The sequence below is a fragment of the Saimiri boliviensis genome, chromosome 2, assembly GCF_048565385.1.
Source record: "Saimiri boliviensis isolate mSaiBol1 chromosome 2, mSaiBol1.pri, whole genome shotgun sequence".
In the NCBI taxonomy this organism is placed as follows: Eukaryota; Metazoa; Chordata; class Mammalia; order Primates; family Cebidae; genus Saimiri; species Saimiri boliviensis.
Genome location: NC_133450.1, coordinates 76,374,205 through 76,394,609, shown reverse-complemented (window position 1 = coordinate 76,394,609; position 20,405 = coordinate 76,374,205). Strand labels below are relative to the sequence as shown.

The following is a 20,405-nucleotide window of genomic DNA, read 5'->3' as shown; positions in this document are numbered from 1 at the left end:
CAGGTGCACGCTCTTGGAATGCACATGGGTGTTTGGGGATGAGCACAGGAAGATAGGAAGATCTGGGCAGAACCCCAACAGCATCCTCCATAACCACCAACTCCACAGTAATCAACACTCCTTGTGCTAGCTCAGATCTAGCCCATTTGATTTCCCCAATATCTCAAAATCCAAAAAGCGAAAAACCAGTATCCATAGCCTGAGTACATCCTACAGAAACCATCATCCTATGCACTGGAATTGGCTAATGATGGGATTTAACAAAATTTAACAGAACAAGCTCCTCTTATAGGTTACCTTCTCTTCAAGGACACTTGTTATAGCTCAGTTTGAAAATTCAACAGATACTGTGGTAGGCTCAAGAGACACAAACATGACCGAGAGAGGACCCCAACCCTAGAGGAGCTGACAGTGGTGTGTAATCTCTCAAATTGAGATTTTTGTCTGATTTTTCACTGAATCCTAAAGAATATTCCATTCTCAATAATAGATGCTTCTCCCTTCAACTTTACAGGATCAGCAACAATGCTTTTCAAAACATCACACCATACTGTTACAAAGAAATACTATCTCGCAAGGAATTAACAAAAAGCTAAATAAAACCACAAGAAACTAACACTAACATTATTTCAAATGATAACGATAATGACAGCCATCATGTGTGGGAGACATATAGTCATCAAATTTCTGAATATCTAAGTTACTGCATTAATCCAATAGCCTCCAAATAGAAACCCCAACATCTATTACAATCCAGGTATTACCACAAAAATTTAACTGGTAATTGTGAGAGATATTAAAAGATATACCAGAGTTAGTAGTTCAAATTCACCATCTAAGTGTATTTAGTTTTAACACACTTTATATGAGATGAGACTTCAAAGTAATGAGACTGATAATTAGATGGTCCTTGGAAAAGGAACGTATTAACGTCAGAACTAACACCCAGTCAGAACTTTCAGACCTGAGAAAGTGATGCAACAGTACTACCCAAAGCCACACACACTCTGTCTTATGGAAAGCCTTTTAAAGAAGTAACGAGACTACATGGAGAATGCTACCAACACACAAGACACTGGGCCAAGCATTTTACAGAACTCCTTTAACCTTCACAGTAATTCTATCCATGGGAGATACCCCATTATAACCCCACCTTACAGAGGAGAAATCCAGTGGTTACAGAGATTAAAAACTTGCCCAAGACCACAGAATTATTCAGAGTAGGAAAAAACTCATACTTAAGTCTGTCAGTGCAAAATGCATACTTTTAACACCACATTGTGGTGGCAGTGATTCAAAACCTGCTAACCTGCAATTGAACCATGGGAGTCCAGGAACCTTTATGGCCTTATCCATGTCACACCAGGATCACACTTTCCAAGGCTCTGTCTCTACAACTATGGTTTTAGATTAAGAAAATTTTTCTTCACTATCCTTTTTACACCATTTTCTAAAACAAGCCAAAAGAAAAACTGTAGGAATTCATTATGTTATTAGAAATCAGACAACATTTTAGTTATACAGATTACTTCAATATCACTCTGTATTCTCTAGGCTACCTAGCCCCTCTAGATATCTTTAGCATTTTCCCTCACATGTGGCTAATTCAGTTTATGATTTTCTCTTTAGAAATTACATTCTTCACAGTATTCAAATGATTGAAAATCACTACCTGATGTGACTGACTGCCAGATTTAAGTACATCATTAAAATTTACTTTGCCACATGTTATTGTTAGCAAAGAAAGGTGGGGGGACAGAGAAAAACAGAGTAAGAAATGATGGAAAGAAGTTTTAAAATTACCTCTGCTAAATTTTCTGGAGGTGTTTTTGCTGTCATTTGTTTATAAACACATGCGTTTTTAAAGTATTTCTGATTCTAATACTGTTCCGACAAATAATATTTCTTCATTGATGGATGAATATAAAAGCAATACAAAATCTACTATGATAGATAGCCCCTCTAAATTCCACTATCAAGTGAATACAAAATTCTTATCACTATCATTTAACATAGTAATGTGTGAGAAGTCTCTCTAGCAATATTCCCCAGAAATTACCAAATTAAATAATTCACACACTCATGAAACATCTACCACATACAAAATCCCATATGCACCAATTCTAAATAGTACTGGATCTAGAAATGGAAAGTGACAATAATGTGTCTAGGTTCCACAAAAGGAATGTCAAAGTTGAGTGGGTAGCAGAAGCATTTGCTGAACATAAAAGATAACCATGAAGATAAAATAGAATTAAACTTCAATTTTTAATAAATTAAATGGGGAAATGATCATATATCTAATTAAAAGAGAAAGCCACCAATTGTCAAGACCCATTTCAGGGTCCTAGAAATTTTCAGAATATCCCAAAGAATGTATTTCTTACTTGCTGTCGATGAGCACTTCAGACTGCCGATTATTCACTTGATTATCACTCTTGTGGCGAAACTGAAAAATCAAAGTATTTGTGAGAAAACACATTACAAGGTACTTTGTCAGCCCATAAGCACACTGGCAATACTTCGAGTTCACACATTTTAACAATGTTGTCATTGGTCTAAGATGATACTGTTTGGGCATACTGTGAACCTAGCTCTACATGTTCTAAATCTAAATCAAAACCTTTCTCACTACTTTTCACTCTGGATGTCACCAATGAATCAAGGCTAGCCACATGCTCTTCCAATCTCCAAATATATTTAGTTGCTTCTAAGCAGAGAGTATGCTCTCTCTTGTGCCTTATAGTCCCAGAGAAAACCATGTATTAATCTTGATATCTTTAACAAGGAATGGGGGCTTTCATTTCTCTCCCATATGTACTCAATGCTTTATTAGAACATCATTCTTTCTGTTTTATGGATTTCTTTGAAGTCAAGAAGTTACTTGTAACAACATGAATTTTTATTCTCCAGAAATTCTAATTGTTAACAGTGATCTTATAAAGTACTGAGCATTTAAAACAAAAATTAGAAAACAATACTGAAATACATTTGGTGTACATTTGTGATTTATGTCAAAATTGTTGTATTTCTTATTGCATACTCCAGTAATGTAAGCATCTTATATAGCTTGAAAGAATCTCAATATTGGGAGCTCTCTACTAGGCTCATAAATTAGCAGTCATTCAGGTAAGTCTTTTTATGTGCAATGTCAAGATCAGATAGTAGTAGTAAGCTAAAATAGAAACAAAGGTAATGTAGAGAAAATGGTAATGCCATTAATAATAGGCTATATTAATTATTTCAGCATATTAGCCTACATGCACAGATAAATAGGAGTAGTCTATTGAGGAGATACGAAACTTCTATTGCATAAAATTTAATCATCAGAATGTTTTCTTTTTTTCTTAAATTCAAAATGTTGTGTCGAAATCATGATATATAAAATGCTTCAACCAGCTCTTTTCCTTTTCCTACAGCCTTCCCAAACCCATCCCAGTCTTTCTATTGTGCTATACCCAGTACATACAATTGCTCAGAATGGCAGATGTAAGTTAATAGATATTACCAATAAAAATAAGAAAACAAAGATATTTAGCATTTGTTAGCACTTTACAACTATTTAACGTACTGTAAAAATAGTTTATAATATTGGTAGAGGAGTAAATTAAGTCACACCACTCGTTGACATGCAAACTTCTTCCTACAAGTAGTACAATAAAAATAGAAACATTATTTGATCTGAGTGCATGATTTGGAGGGGTTGCTGAATATTCTGTCCTCCACCGTATCTACATGGCATTACTCTCCACTCTGCCCTGTGCCATGAAAAGCTGGGCTCTGTGGTCCTTGCCTTTTGGCTTCTGGTAAGATCTGGGCAATGCTGGGAAGATGGCCGCCTAAGAACAGCGCAGGACTTCAGCTCCCAGTGAAAGTGCAGAGGGTGAGTGGACCCCGCATTTCCAGACGAACTCTTATTGCCCACAGACCAGGAGATACCCAGGCAGAGGGGTCGCCAGCATCGCAGTACCAGCCGGTGCGGCTGTTTTGGCCCCCGCGGGGCTGATTCCACCCGCACGGCTGCTGTGACCACTCCCTGTTGCTGCGGTTCTCCGTACAAAAGCCACTGGTCTGGGAGCCCTCTTAGCTGGCAAGCAGAGCCCTGAGACGGCAGAGTTCCCCACTCATCTGAAATAGCGAGTCAGGCCAGGAGATTCCTAGGCAAAAAATCCGCCAGGAGCCGGCACCGCAGTTCGAGCCGACTCCGTGAGTCGCAGCACGGGAGATCCCGGCGCCTTTTCAACAAGCGACTGGAACACGGGGTCGTTCAACTTAAAAGAAAAGACTCTGAGTCAGGGAGCCAGGTGATCAGGCTCGGTTGGTCCCACCCCTCCACCCCCAACAACAACGAAAACAAAAACAGTAATTGGAAACCCTCTGGGTTGAGCCCTTCAAACCAAGCACAGCTGAACCGGGACTGTCCAGCTCCGCGGGGGAGGGGCTTCCACCATTACTGAGACTCTCCACCACTAGGGAGGCAGGCTGCCATTGCCAAGGCAACCTGCCACAACAGAGAGAGTCCACCATAACAGAGGCGGGGCCACCATTGCCCAGACAGTTCTAACTACGCCCTTATAAAAAGGACTACAGGGAAGAGCTCAGGGCAGCTGGGTGGAGCCCACAGCAGCTCAGCAAAGCCCCTGAGGGCAGGCAGTGGCTAGGCCTGCTGCTAGCTGGGCGGGTCAGACCTGAAAGAAAAATCAAAAAAGGCAGTAGTGCAAAGGAAACTCATAAAGCTCCAACTCCCTGGGACAGAGACAGACAACAGGTGGATAAACCCACAAAAATGGGAAGAAACCAGCGCAAAAAGGATGAAAACTCCCGAAACCAGAACACCTCTCCTCCTAAAAGGGATCACAACTCCTCACCAGCAAGGGAACCAGACTGGATGGAGAAGGAGGGTGATGAAATGACAGAATCAGACTTCAGAAGGTGGGTAGTAAGAAACTACACCGAGCTAAAAGAACATGTTCTAACCGAACGCAAAGAAAAGAGGAACCTTGAAAAAAGATTGGACGAACTGCTGACGAGAATGGACAGCATAGAGAGGAGTATAAGTGAATTGATGGAGCTGAAAAACGCAACACGAGAACTTCGTGAAGCATGCACAAGCTTCAACAGCCGAATTGACCAAGCAGAAGAAAGGATATCAGAGGTCGAAGATCAACTCAATAAAATAAAAAGAGAAGGCAAGAACAGAGAAAAAAGCGCAAAAAGGAATGAACAAAATCTTCAAGAAATTTGGGACTATGTGAAAAGACCTAATCTACGTCTGATAGGTGTACCTGAATGTGATGAAGAGAATGAATCCAAGCTGGAAAATACTCTTCAGGATATTATCCAGGAAAACTTCCCCAACCTAGCAAGGCAGACCAATATTCAAATCCAGGAAATACAGAGAACACCACAAAGATATTCCTCAAGAAGAGCAACCCCAAGGCACATAATCGTCAGATTCACCAGGGTTGAAATGAAAGAGAAAATGCTAAGGGCAGCCAGAGAGAAAGGTCGGGTTACCCATAAAGGGAAGCCCATTAGACTCACAGCAGATCTCTCAGCAGAAACCCTACAAGCCAGAAGAGATTGGGGGCCAATATTCAACATCCTTAAAGAAAAGAACTTTCAACCCAGAATCTCCTATCCAGCCAAACTAAGCTTCATAAGTGAAGGAAAAATAAAATCCTTTGTGAACAAGCAAGCACTCAGAGATTTCATCACCACCAAACCTGCCCTACAAGAACTCCTGAAAGAGGCTCTACACATATAAAGGAACAACCAGTACCAGCCACTCCAAAAACACACCAAATGGTAAAAGAGCATCAACACAATCAAGAATCTGCATCAACTAACCAACAAAACAGCCAGGTAGCATCAAAATGACAGTATCAAATTCACACATAACAATACTATCCCTAAATGTCAATGGACTAAATGCCCCAATCAAAAGACACAGACTGGCAAATTGGATAAAAAGCCAAAACCCATCAGTGTGCTGTATCCAGGAAACCCATCTTACATGCAAGGATACACAAAGGTTCAAAATAAAGGGATGGAGGAAGATCTACCAAGCAAATGGAGAGCAAAAAAAAGGCAGGAGTTGCAATTCTCATCTCTGATAAAATAGACTTTAAAGCAACAAAGATCAAAAGAGACAAAGAAGGACATTACATAATGGTAAAAGGATCACTGCAACAAGAAGAGCTAACGATCCTAAATATATACGCACCCAATACAGGAGCACCCAGATACATAAGGCAAGTTCTTAATGACTTACAAAGAGACTTAGACTCCCACACAATAATAGTGGGAGACTTTAACACCCCATTGTCAATATTAGACAGATCAACCAGACAGAAAATCAACAAGGATATCCAGGCCTGAATACAGACCTGGAACAAGCAAACCTAATAGACATTTACAGAACTCTCCACCCCAAATCCACAGAATATACATTCTTCTCAGCACCACATTACACCTACTCTAAAATTGACCACATAATTGGCAATAAATCACTCCTCAGCAAATGCAAAAGAACAGAAATCATAACAAACAGTCTCTCAGACCACAGTGCAATCGAGTTAGAACTCAGAATGCAGAAACTAACTCAGAACCGCACAGCTTCATGGAAACTGAATAACTTGCTCTTGAAGGTTGACTGGATAAACAATGAAATGAAGGCAGAAATAAAGATGTTCTTCGAAACCAATGAGAATGAAGACACAACATACCAGAATCTCTGGGACACATTTAAAGCAGTCTCTAGAGGAAAATATATAGCAATGAGTGCCCACATGAGAAGAAAGGAGAGATTTAAAATTGACACCCTATCATCAAAATGGAAAGAGCTAGAGGAGCAAGATCAAAAAAACTCAAAACCTAGCAGAAGACAGGAAATATCTAAGATCAGAGCAGAACTGAAGGAAATAGAGACACAAAAAACTCTTCAAAAAATCAATAAATCCAGGAGCTGGTTTTTTGAAAAGATCAACAAAATAGACAGACCACTAGCCAGATTAATAAAAAAGAAAAGAGAGAATAACCAAATTGATGCAATAAAAAACGATAAAGGGGATATCACCACAGATTCCACAGAAATCCAAACCATCATCAGAGATTATTACAAACAACTCTATGCACATAAACTAGTAAACCTGGAAGAAATGGATAAATTCCTGGACACCTGCATCCTCCCAAGCCTAAACCCGGAAGAAGCTGAAACCCTGAATAGACCAATAACATGGTCTGAAGTCGAGGCAGCAATAAAGAGCCTACCACCCAAAAAAGGCCCAGGTCCAGATGGGTTCACAGCTGAATTCTACCAGACATACAAAGAGGAGCTGATACCATTCCTTCTGAAACTATTCCAGACAATCCAAAAAGAGGGAATCCTTCCCAAATCATTTTACGAGACAAACATCATCCTGATACCAAAACCCGGCAGAGACTCAACAAGAAAAGAAAATTTCAGGCCAATATCCATGATGAACATGGATGCAAAAATCTTCAATAAAATACTGGCAAACAGATTGCAACAGCATATCAAAAAGCTCATCCACCATGATCAAGTAGGATTCATCCCGGGGATGCAAGGCTGGTTCAACATACGCAAGTCCATAAACGTAATTCACCACATAAACAGAACAAAACACAAAAACCACATGATTATCTCAATTGATGCAGAGAAGGCTTTTGACAAAATTCAACAACCCTTTATGCTAAAAACCCTCAATAAACTAGGTATTGATGGAACGTATCTCAAAACAATAAAAGCTATTTAGGACAAACCAACAGCCAATATCATACTGAATGGGCAAAAACTGGAAGCATTCCCTTCGAAATCTGGCACTAGACAAGGATGCCCTCTCTCACCACTCCTATTCAATATAGTACTGGAAGTTCTAGACAGAGCAATCAGGCAAGAAAAAGAAATAAAGGGTATCCAAATTGGAAAGGAGGAAATCAAATTGTCTCTATTTGCAGATGACATGATTGTATATCTGGAAGACCCCATCATCTCAGCCCAAAATCTCCTGAAACTGATAAACAACTTCAGCAAAGTCTCAGGATACAAAATCAACGTGCAAAAATCACAAGCATTCCTATACACCAGTAATAGACTTCAAGAGAACCAAATCAAGAACGAACTGCCATTCACAGTTGCTACAAAGAGAATAAAGTACCTAGGAATACAACTAACAAGGAACGTAAAGGACCTCTTCAAGGAGAACTACAAGCCATTGCTCAACGAAATAAGAGAGGATACAAACAGATGAAGAAACATTCCATGTTCATGGTTAGGAAGAATCAACATCGTGAAAATGGCCATACTGCCCAAAGTAATTTACAGATTCAACGCTATTCCCATCAAGCTACCAATGACCTTCTTCACAGAATTGGAAAAAAACACCTTAAGCTTCATATGGAACCGAAAGAGAGCCCGAATAGCCAAGTCAATTCTAAGCAAAAAGAACAAAGCAGGAGGCATCACACTACCGGACTTCAAACTATACTACAAGGCTACAGTAATCAAAACAGCATGGTACTGGTACCAAAACAGAGATATAGACCAATGGAACAGAACAGAGGCCTCAGAGGAAATACAACATACCCACAACCATCTGATCTTCGACAAACCTGACAAAAACAAGCAATGGGGAAAGGACTCCCTGTTTAATAAATGGTGTTGGGAAAACTGGCTAGCCATGTGCAGAAAGCAGAAACAGGACCCCTTCCTGACACCTTACACCAAAATTAACTCCAGATGGATTAAAGACTTAAACATCAGACCTAATACCATAAAAATCTTAGAAGAAAATCTAGGCAAAACCATTCAGGACATAGGTGTAGGCAAGGACTTCATGACCAAAACGCCAAAAGCAATGGCAACAAAAGCCAAAATAGACAAATGGGACCTAATCAAACTCCACAGCTTCTGCACGGCAAAAGAAACAGTCAGTAGAGTGAATCGGCAACCAACAGAATGGGAAAAAATTTTTGCAGCCTACCCATCTGACAAGGGGCTGATATCCAGAATTTACAAAGAACTAAAGCAGATCTACAAGAAAAAACAAACAAGCCCATTCAAAAATGGGCGAAGGATATGAACAGATACTTTACAAAAGAAGACATACAGGAGGCCAACAAACATATGAAAAAATGCTCATCATCACTGGTCATCAGAGAAATGCAAATCAAAACCACATTGAGATACCATCTCACACCAGTTAGAATGGCGATCATTAAAAAATCGGGAAACAACAGATGCTGGAGAGGATGTGGAGAAATAGGAACACTTTTACACTGTTGGTGGGAATGTAAATTAATTCAACCATTGTGGAAGACAGTGTGGCGATTCCTCAAGGACCTAAAAATAGAAATCCCATTTGACCCAGTAATCCCATTACTGGGTATATATCCAAAGGATTATAAATCATTCTACTACAAGGACACGTGCACACGAATGTTCATTGCAGCACTGTTTACAATAGCAAAGTCCTGGAACCAACCCAAATGCCCAACGATGACAGACTGGATAGGGAAAATGTGGTACATATACACAATGGAATATTACGCAGCCATCAAAAACGATGAGTTCACGTCCTTTGTAGGGACATGGATGAACCTGGAAACCATCATTCTCAGCAAACTGACACAAGAGCAGAAAATGAAACACCGTATATTCTCACTCATGGGAGGGTGTTGAACAATGAGAACATATGGACACAGGGAGTGGAGCACTACACACTGGGGTCCGTTGGGGGGAAATGGGGGAGGGGCGGGGTGGGGAGGTGGGAAGAGATAGCATGGGGAGAAATGACAGATATAGGTGAGGGGATGGAAGGCAGCAAACCACACTGCAAAGTGTGTACCTATGCAACAATCTTGCATGTTCATCACATGTACCCCAAAACCTAAAATGCAATAAAAAAAAAAAAGAAAGAAAAAAAAAAGATTTGGGCAACAGATAGTACTGGCAGAAGATTCAAGGGTCAGAGAAGAGTGAAATAAGGGAATGTATCCCCTGGCTTTCTTCTAGCTGGGTTAGCAATGGCTGCTTCCACAGATAGCCCCACCTGCTGTAAAGAGGCCTCAACTACATGTTCACTGCTTCCTTCCTTTGCCTCTTCAGGCGTAGTAGTACTGCCACCCATGTTGCTGCCATAGCTGCTTTTCCTTGCCTGAACCCTTTGTAAATAATCCCCTCATTATTAAACTCTCCAATCCACCCAATTTCAGGGTGACCGTTTTTTGCCAAGACCCTGACTGGTGAAGATGTCCAGTTAATGGACTGGCACATAACATCACAAAAACTGAAAGCACATTCAGGCATTAACTGCAATGGAATCAAAAGACTTTTGGTTTAGTCATGTAAATCCCCTAAATTGAGTATCTGAACATCACAGAAAAAAAAACAGTCAGCTCATCCCCAAAAAGCTGAGCAGCTCACTCTCTACAAGATGCAACCACTTCTACTTCTGCTCAGGTTTTACCAAGAGGACTTGGTATTGGATAGACGGAGTCTGGAAGGATTAGAAATGGTAGTTTCAGGCCCAGGCTGCCACTCATGGACAATTTCTTCTCTAGAAATAAATATGAGGACGTAGAGGGGAACTTCCACAGGACAGAAAGAGAGTAGAGGGCTAGCATCCATTGTGCACTCCCTGTGAGCTAGATTCTCTACCTGATGCTTTACACATATCATCTCATTCTGTCTTCCCAATATTGCTGGTGCCGTTGGCCATGTTATACAGAAAAGGAAAGGTTCAAGAAGTTAAGTCGAGAGATGATCCAAGATGGCCACATAGGAACAGCTCTGGAGTGCAGTTCCCACTGAGAACAACGCAGAGGGTGAGTGATCACCTCATTTCCAAACAAGTTTTTACTGCCCACAGACCAGGAGATTCTCAGACTGAAAAGCGCCACCAGTCTCCAGCACAGCTGTTTCAGCTGGCGCAGCAGGTCTCCACACAAAAACACACAAATCTGGACAGCCGTTTCAACTGGCATCTGGAACGACTGGGAGACAGAGTTGCCCATTCAACTCAAAAAAAAGGGGGCTGAAACAGGGAGCCAGATGATCTGGCTCAGTGGGTCCCAATCCCACAAATACCAGCAATCTGAAACATTCTTGATTGAGAGTTTCACAGCAAGCACAGCTGGACCCGGGACAGTCCAGCTCTACGGGGGGAAGGGTGTCTGCCATTACCAAGGCAGTTCCACCATTACAGAGGCAGTCTGCCATTACACAGACAGTCCGCCATTACTGAGGCAGACTGCCATTACTGAGGCAGTTCTAACTATACCTCTATAAACAAAACTGCAAGGAAATTCATACAGCAGCTGAGCAGAACCCACAGAAGCTCAGCAATACCTCTGCTGGCAGACTGTGACTAGGCCACTTCCTCACTGGGCAGGGCATTTCTGGAAAAAGGCAGCAGCATGTTGGGAACTTAAAAATAAAGCCCCACCTTCCCAGGACAGAGCACCTGAGAAAAAAGAGTTCCGCTGCAGCAGACTTAAATGTACCTGCCCAGCAGCTATGAACAGAACAACAGAGCTCACAGCTCAGCACTTGAGCTCCTATAAGGGAGAGACTGTCTCCTCAAGCAGCTCCCCAACCCCAGTATATCCAAAGAGACACCTCATAAAGGAGAGCTCAGGCTGACATCTGGTGGGTAGCCTTCTGAGACAAAGATAACACAAGAAGAAACTGGCAGCAACCCTGTTTTGCAGCTGCCGCAGGTGATCCCCAGGCAAGCAGGGTCTGGAGTGGACCTCCAACAGTCCTACAGCAGAGGGGCCTATTAAAAAAAGAGAAAGAAATAACTTCATCATCAACAAAAAAGATGTCTACTCACGAGACTCCATCCCAAAGTCACCAACTACAAAGACCACAGGTAGATAAATCCACAAAGATGGGAAGAAACCAGCACAAAAAGGATGAAAACACCCAAAACCAAAACACCTTTCCTCCTCCAAGGGATCACAACTCTTCACCAGCAAGGGAACAAGACTGGATGGAGAATCTGAGTGTGATGAATTCACAGAAACAGGCTTCAGAAAGTGGATAATAACAAACTTCTCTGAGCTAAAAGAACATGTTCTAGCCCAATGCAAAGAAACTGAGCACTTTGAAAAAAGGTTTAACAAAATGCTAAGGAGAACAAACAACTTAGAGAAGAATACAAATGAAATGATGGAGCTGAAAAACACGACACAAGAATGTCACGAAGCATACACAAGTTTCAATAGCAGAATCAACCAAGCAGAAGAAAAGATATCAAAGATTGAAGATCAACTCAATGAAATAAAACAAAATGACAAGATTAGAGAAAAAAGAGTGAAAAGAAATGAATAAAGCCTACAAGAAATATGGGATTATGTGAAAAGACCTAATCTATGTTTGATATGTGTACCTGAAGGCGACGGAGAGAATGAATCAAAGCTGGAAAACGTTCTTCAGGAAATTATCCAGGAGAACTTCCCCAACCAAGCAAGGCAGGCCAATATTCAAGTCCAGGAAATACAGAGAACACCACAAAGATATTCCTCAGGAAGAGTAACCCAAGGCACATTGTCAGATTCACCAGGGTGAAACAAAGGAAAAAATGCTAAGGACAGCCAGAGAGAAAATCAGGTTACCCACAAAGGAAAGCCCATCAAACTCACAGTGGATCTCCCAGAAGAAACCCTACAAGCCAGAAGAGAGTAGGGGCCAATATTCAATATTCTTAAAGAAAAGAACTTTCAACCTATAATTTCATACCCAGCCAAACTAAGCTTCATAAGCAAAGGAGAAAGAAAATCCTTTAGAAACTAGCAATTGCTCAGAGATTTCATCACCACCAGGCCTGCCTTACAAGAGCTCCTGAAAGAAGCACTAAACATAGAAAGGAACAACCAGTACCAGCCACTCCAAAAACTTACCAAATGGTAAACAACATCGACACAATGAAGAAACTGAGTGAACTAATGGGCAAAACAACCAGCTAGCATCAAAATGACAGGATCAAATTCACACATAACAATATAAATCTTAAATATAAATGGGCTAAATGCACCAATCAAGACACAGACTGGCAAATTGGATAAAAAGTAAAAAACCATCAGAGTGCTGTACCCAGGAAAGCCATCTCACATGCAAGGATACATATAGGCTCAAAATAAAGGGATGAAGGAAGATTTACCAAGCAAATGGAGAGAAAAAAAAAGCAGGAATTGCAGTCCTAGTCTCTGATAAAATAGACTTTAAACCAAAAAAGATCAAAAGAGACAAAGAAGGGCATCACATAATGGTAAAAGGAGCAATGCAACCAGAATAGCTAATGATCCTAAATATATACCTACCCAATAAAGGAGCACTCAGATATATAAACAAGTTCTTTTTTTTTATTGCATTTTAGGTTTGGGGGTACATGTACATGCAAGATTGTTGCATAGGTACACACATGGCAGTGTGATTTGCTGCCTTCCTCCCCTTCACCTATATCTGGCATTTCTCTCCATGCTATCTCTCCCCACCTCCCCAACCCTGTCCCTCCCCCATTTCCCCCCAACAGACCCCAGTGTGTAGTGCTCCCCTCCGTGTCCATGTGATCTCATTATTCAACACCTGCCTATGAGTAAGAACATGTGGTGCATAAACAAGTTCTAAACGACCTCCAAAGAGACTTAGACTCCCACACAATAATAGTGGGAGACTTTAACACTCCACTGTCAATATTTAGACAGACCAACGAGACAGAAAATAAACAATGATATCCAGGACTTGAACTCAGATCTAGGCCAAGCAAACCTAATAGACATTTAGAGAACTCTCTACCCCAAATCCACAGAATATACATTCTTCCCAGCACCACATCACACCTACTCTAAAATTGACCATATAATTGGAAGTAAATCATTCCTTAGCAAATATAAAAGAATGGAAATCATAACAAACAGTCTGTCAGACAACAGTGCAATCAAATTAGAACTCAGGATTAAGAAACTAACTCAGAACCACAAAACTTCATGGAAACTGAACAACTGGAACTTGAATGTAGACTGGATAAACAATGAAATGAAGGCAGAAATAAAGATGTTCTTCAAAACCAATGAGAACAAAGATACAATGTACCAGAATCTCTGGGACACATTTAAAGCAGTGTCTAGAGGAAAATTTATTGCAATAAATGCCCACATGAGAAGCAAGGAAACCTCTAAAATCGACACCCTATCATCAACACCCTTTGAAATTTACGTGACATCAATCACCTAAAACTGAAAGAGCTAGAGGAGTAAGATAAAAAAAAAACTCAAAAGCTAGCAGAAAATAAGAAATAACTAAGATCAGAGCAGAACTGAAGGAGATAGAGACAAAGAAAACCCTTCAGAAAATTAATAAATCCAGGAACTGTTTTTTTGAAAAGATCAACAAAATAAACAGACCATTAGCCAGACTAATGAAAAAGAAAAGATAGAAGAAGCAAATAGATGCAATAAAAATGATAAAGGGGATGTCACCACAGAGTCCACAGAAATACAAACCACCATCAGAGATTACTACAAACAACTCTGTGTACATAAACCAGTAAACCTGGAAGAAACGGATACATTCCTGGACACTTGCACCCTCCCAAGCCTAAACCAGGAAGAAGTCGAAACCCTCAATAGACCAATAACAAGGGCTGAAGTTGAGACAGCAATTAATAGCCTACCAACCAAAAAAAGCCCAGGTCCACATGGGTTCACAGCTGAATTCTACCAGACCTGCAAAGAGGAGCTGGTATCACTCCTTCTGAAACTATTCTAAACAATCCAAAAAGAGGAAATCCTTCCCAAATCATTTTATGAAACCAACAGCATCCTGATACCAAAACCTGGCAGAGACTCAACAAGAAAAGAAAACTTCAGGACAATATCCATGATGAACATAGATGCAAAAATCTTCAATAAAATACTGACAAACTGACTGCAACGGTACATCAAAAAGCGAATCCACCAATATCAAGTAGGATTCATCCTAGGGATACAAGGCTGGTTCAACATATGCAAGTCTATAAACATAATCCACCATATAAACAGAACCAAAGGCAAAAACCACATGATTATCTCAAAAGATGCAGAGACGGCCTTTGACAAAATTCAACAGTCCTTTATTCTAAAAACTCTCAATAAACTAGGTATCAACAGAATGTATCTCAAAATAATAAAAGCTATTTACAACAAACCTACAGGCAATATCATACTAAATTGGCAACAGCAGACGGTTAGTAAAGTTTTGAGGGAGACAAAACTTATACAAGAATTTTTGACTGTACAGGGAGTTATTTCCCCTAACCTCCACATCATTCAAGGGTCAAATATATTTGACTTTGTAACTCCTAATATAATGACAAGAATGAGTGAGAATACCTAATGTTTACCAATTCTCAAACTTAAAGACATACAATAAAGAATAAGTAACACTCCACTGAGTGAATGCAGGTTGAGTTCTAATTCTGCTCTTCCACAAATTGGTTGTATTCTCATTAGTAAATCGCTAGCTCTTTCTGGGCTTTAGTTTTCACATCTATAAAAGGAGAAAGTGAATCTAGTTATTAAAGCCTTCTTGCTTTTAAACAGGCTGTGGTTCTATGGCACCTGTATTAATCATCAAACAAATAGCTGTGGAGTTTTATATGACATTGACCAAAAGAACTTCATTCAAAATTTCAAATATATCTCCATTTTCTGTTTCTGAGACGCCACAACTGAAATTGAGACCTCAAGAATGCTCAAGAGCAAATACTCACAAAGTCATCTGTGGCATCTTTGACAGCTGTCATAGTTATTACCAGGACCAAAGGCACAATGGTGGTAAACCAGGTCAAGGAGGAGATTTCTGGAATTAGCTAAAACAAACATTCCAAATAGTTTAGGACTTTTAAAGTTAAAAATATATACCTTCCAAATTTTGTCATTTAATTTTATAAAACTTAGCAGAAATTAATGGGATTATATTGACTTATTTGTACAAACGAAGAATGACTTTCAATTATTTAAGTGTTTGTATTTGGTTATGACACATAGAGTAGAAGTATTATTGAACTCATTTTCAAACTACCTAACCAAAAACTGAAGTTTTTATAGCAAAGGGAGAAGCTTCTTGAAATCTTTTACAGATGATCACCTTCTCCAATATGTTAAATGTCAACCATCTTTCTCAGCTTTTCATCTCAACTTTTAACAATTTTACCAACTTCTCTTTTTATCAATTCCCAAAGAGAGATTATTTGAACATCTGCCTAGCACCAGACACTGTGCCAGGTGCTTTCCATTTATTACATCATTTAATCCTCAGAAAAGTTCACTGAGTTAGATTCTTACTAGCATTGTTTTTGTATGATCCCAGAAGGTTTGTATTCCATGTAAATAGTACCGTACCCCCAGTACACAACACAGAATACTACATTATGAATAGTGTCCAGGAGTCAGGAAATGTTGCAGACCTAGATATCACGTCCCCATTCTATAAATGAAGTATCTAAGAGGTCATGTAACTGAGCCAGGATCACACTCTGCTAAAATTTGAAACTGGGTCTCTTAGACTCCAAGGCCTATTCCATTGTGCCTATACCTCCAAAGCCACCCACGTAAGAGAGCCATGGTGACAGTGGACATAAATCTCTTAGGTGGTTTTTAAATGGGTTCATTTTTTGGAGGTGCTTCACAGCCATCAAGCAGGAAAGGATGGAGTAGAGATGGTCAGTGGCTAAAGATCAGGCCCCATCAAAACAACTCTAAATCAATTTCATATAGCAACTTTCACATAAGATTTTTATTAAAAAACTCAAAACCCTCTGATGTAGCAATAAAAATAATGACTTTGGTGTCAGAAAAAGCTAGCTTCTAGTCCTAGCTCATCATCAACTCATGGTGGAAGCTTTATCATCTAACCTCTCTGGATCTAATTTCTTCATCAATAAAGAAAGGAGGTTAGACTGAACTATCCCAAAGTTCCCTTCTAAATATAAAATTCTATGAACAAGAGACTTTGGCCACAAATAAGAAACCCATTAGAGAAATGAATTCAAAATTCTGGAATGATGTGAAGTGTTACTTGAAACCAAAAGCAATTTCATGGGGAGAGATGTGGGCAGAAATCTTGGATTCTAAGTTTTCTTCAATAAATAGTGAGGTATTTATTCATTATTTTTGTTTTCCTAATCAATACCCAGTTCTTCTCAAATATCTTCCTATTTCTTATGGAACTATCATATCCCCTGACTTTCAGTCCACATAATTTTAGGAAACTGAGTCCATCCTGGATCCAGGGTTTGGCATATGATCTTGGTTAAGTCAATTACTGGATCAAACTCTTCAGCCACAGTGAAAGGTTTAGGAATGAAGATATAACTCCAGTCAGAACTAATCCCAAGACTTTTTCTGGAGCAACAGAAAAAGTAATTCATTCATTCATATTTCACATATTCCCTCCCCCCACAGTTGAGTTGGAACTATTATGTTGTCAGGGCCACCAAGTAAACAGGGCCTACCAGAGAGGCCAATGTGTTTCTAAAACAAACAAACAAAACAGAGAAACAGAAGCCACATCCTGATGAAATTGTTATTGATCATGGATCCAATAATACTTGAGATATCCATGAATGTCTTTTGCTTAAACTAATTTAAATTTCTGCCACTGAAAACATAAAGATTCTTAATACAAATAGATATTCAATTAAAGAAAAAACAGTACCCAAATCTATTAATCTAATCCATCTTCTTACATCTTAGCACATTCTCGACCTTCCAGTTTGATCTGGTTAAAGTACTCTAACATAAACACTAGGTAAATAACTGGCTAACATGAACTATTTATGTGTGTATACAGTATGTATGTGTACAGTATGTATGATTTATATCTTTTTCCTTCCCAAAGTATCCATAAAGGCTAAAATTTCATTTAAGGCCAGATTTTAGTCAGATGGGAGAAAAAGCAAAGGTTATTAATTACTAATTAACCATTCAAAACTGTAAAAGTAGTCACCCTACAGTGAAATAACACATAGCATCATCACTTACTTTATATATGTTAAAATGTGTCACTGTTTATAAATGAAAATGCAATTTGCCAAATTAAGCTCTGCAACCTACTCAGTCTTAGTTAGCAAAGACTCTTTGCCTTAACTCTGGCAATCCCCACACTGCAGATGTGAGAGGGAGATAAAGAAAGGAGGGAGGCTATGAGCAGTAATTATTAGGCTCTGGTTTGGTTCAAATAAAGTGCAAGGCTGTGTTTTAAAATGACCTCAGTGTTTAAAATGATAAATGTACTACTTTTTACCCATTCCTACCTCTCCCACACTGGTGAAGAGAAACAGTAACAACAAGACTAAAAATCTGATAAAGGATGATTTTACCTAATCAGGAACATTTAGCTAAGTAAATTAAGTAAACTACTTTTTAAAATTATATGAATACTTTCAACAAACAGATAATAAAGAAATACAACCTAAATATTACCTGTAAAATCAGAAGGCAAAGAAAATAGGCATTTGCCACTCTTTGGAATTGTTCAAATAAATTAATTGGCAAGAAGGTGAGAATACTGTATTTCGATGTATTGATACGATTATCCTGAAAAAGAAATAGCATTGTGTTAGTTTGGGGCAAGACATTGCTCATTATCAGAAACAGCTCTAAAACCAAAAAGCCTAAGCCAAAGTAAGAAAGATAAGCTGGTTATCTAGGAAATTTCAACTCTGTGTGGCTCAAGGCCTTCATTTTTCCCAAAATGACATGCTCCTGATAATAGATGAAACTATGGGTCCATGTCATAAAATCACCTGTGACTAAAAAATTTATCAAAAATTCACCCCTGAGATTTTTGACTCAGGCATCCAACTATTTGGCAGTCATTGCTTGAGCACCTACAATATACAGAGGTACTGAGTTCATGTTGGGGCCCACAAGGCAGGAGGGAACTTCAGAAATCATCTGGTCCACCTTCCCAAAGCATGACTTATTTAGATAACTCTGTCAAGGGGCTCCTAGGTCTGTCTTAGAAAGTCTCCTGTGATGGGAAACTGATAGCCTCACAAGGGATCCTGTCCCCATTTCAGAATGGGAACTGCTAGAATGGCCCTTATTATGAGAAACCCAAATCTGCCTCCCTACAACTTCTTTTTTTAAATCTTAATAACTATTTCTTTCTACTTTTATTTTAGATTCAGGGGCATGTGTGCAGGATTATCACATGAGAGAACTAAATGTCACTGAGGTTTGTGTATGAATGATCCTGTTACCGGGTAAAGAGCATATTAGAGTGAGTGAAGAGCTAGACATGAACAGATTGGGGAGCTCCTGGGAAAGGAAACCTCTAGGAAGCTCACAGCTGAGGGACCACCCAAAATTTCCATATTAAAGCTATCTCTAACACTTGTGTAGGCAGGTACTTAGTCATATGTGGATAGGAAAGAGAGGAGGTAGCTACACAGAAAGAAATATCTCGGAACACCTCTTAAGACACCCCAATAATCACACACTCTACAGTTAAAATGTCAGAATGTTGTTAGCTACATGCTAATAAGAACAAAAGGGGCCAGGCGTGGAGGCTCATGCCTATAATTCCAGCATTTTGGACGACCGAGGCAGGTGGATCACCTGAGGTCAAGAGTTTGAGACCAGCCTCGCCAACACGGTGAAACCCCCTCTCTACTAAAAATACAAAAATTAGCCAGGTGTGGTGGTTCATACTCCTACCTACTTGGGAGGCTGAGGCTAGAGAATCGTTTGAACTCAGGAGGTGGTCACAGTGAGCCGGGATTGCACCACTGCACTCCAGCCTGGGCGAAGAGCAAGATTCCTTAAAAAAAAAAAAGGAAAAAGACCACCGGCCAAAGGGGACATTCCCAAGAGAAACCTGGCACCACAAGTACAGATTAGGACAGGCAAGGAAATTCCAAAGAGATATATGCAGGCCCAATAAGTATAGATTTGACCTCTGGACGACCTTCCTGGGGTGGCAGCAATGAGCAGGGACACCATCAGACAGAATTTGTTTTGATCACCAGCCCACACATGCACATTAACCCACAGTAAAGGAGGGTCCCACAAGCCTAGACAAGGAGTTAAGACAGGAGCGGGAAAAACTAGGCAAAGGAGAAAGATGGAGACTTGAGACAGGAGCAGTAATTTGCAGAAAAGTCCAACATGATAAAGCTCCCTGTGCAGAATCTTTGTAACTATTTTCCCACAGGATCATCCCACTCCTCCTTTGGGGTATACCTATCTTTCCTACAATAAACTCTTTACACCATATTTGTTTCAATAAAATTTCTTGCTATCTTTGTACTGTCTCTTGGTTGAAATCTTTCTTCCAAGTTAGACAAGAACTGGGACATCGACTCTCTCTGGTAACAAGCATAGTACCTGATAGC

At 39.7% G+C, this 20,405-nt stretch overlaps 1 protein-coding gene across 9 annotated transcripts in view; it reads right to left on the bottom strand.

Moving 5' to 3' along the window:
* Nucleotides 1-20,405, bottom strand: part of ATP8B4 (ATPase phospholipid transporting 8B4 (putative)) — a 302,163-nt gene that overhangs the window by 221,868 nt on the left and 59,890 nt on the right. For all 9 annotated transcript variants that reach the window (XR_012516263.1, XM_074393624.1, XM_074393622.1 and 6 more), the window contains 3 exons: nucleotides 18,490-18,603; nucleotides 15,777-15,875; nucleotides 2,388-2,449 (listed from right to left, as the gene is read on the bottom strand). Coding sequence is in view for 8 of the 9 variants with exons in the window: in XM_074393624.1 (XP_074249725.1) it covers nucleotides 2,388-2,449; nucleotides 15,777-15,875; nucleotides 18,490-18,603 (275 nt within the window). In the remaining variant the exon portion in view is untranslated. The remainder of the gene's footprint in view (nucleotides 1-2,387; nucleotides 2,450-15,776; nucleotides 15,876-18,489; nucleotides 18,604-20,405) is intronic.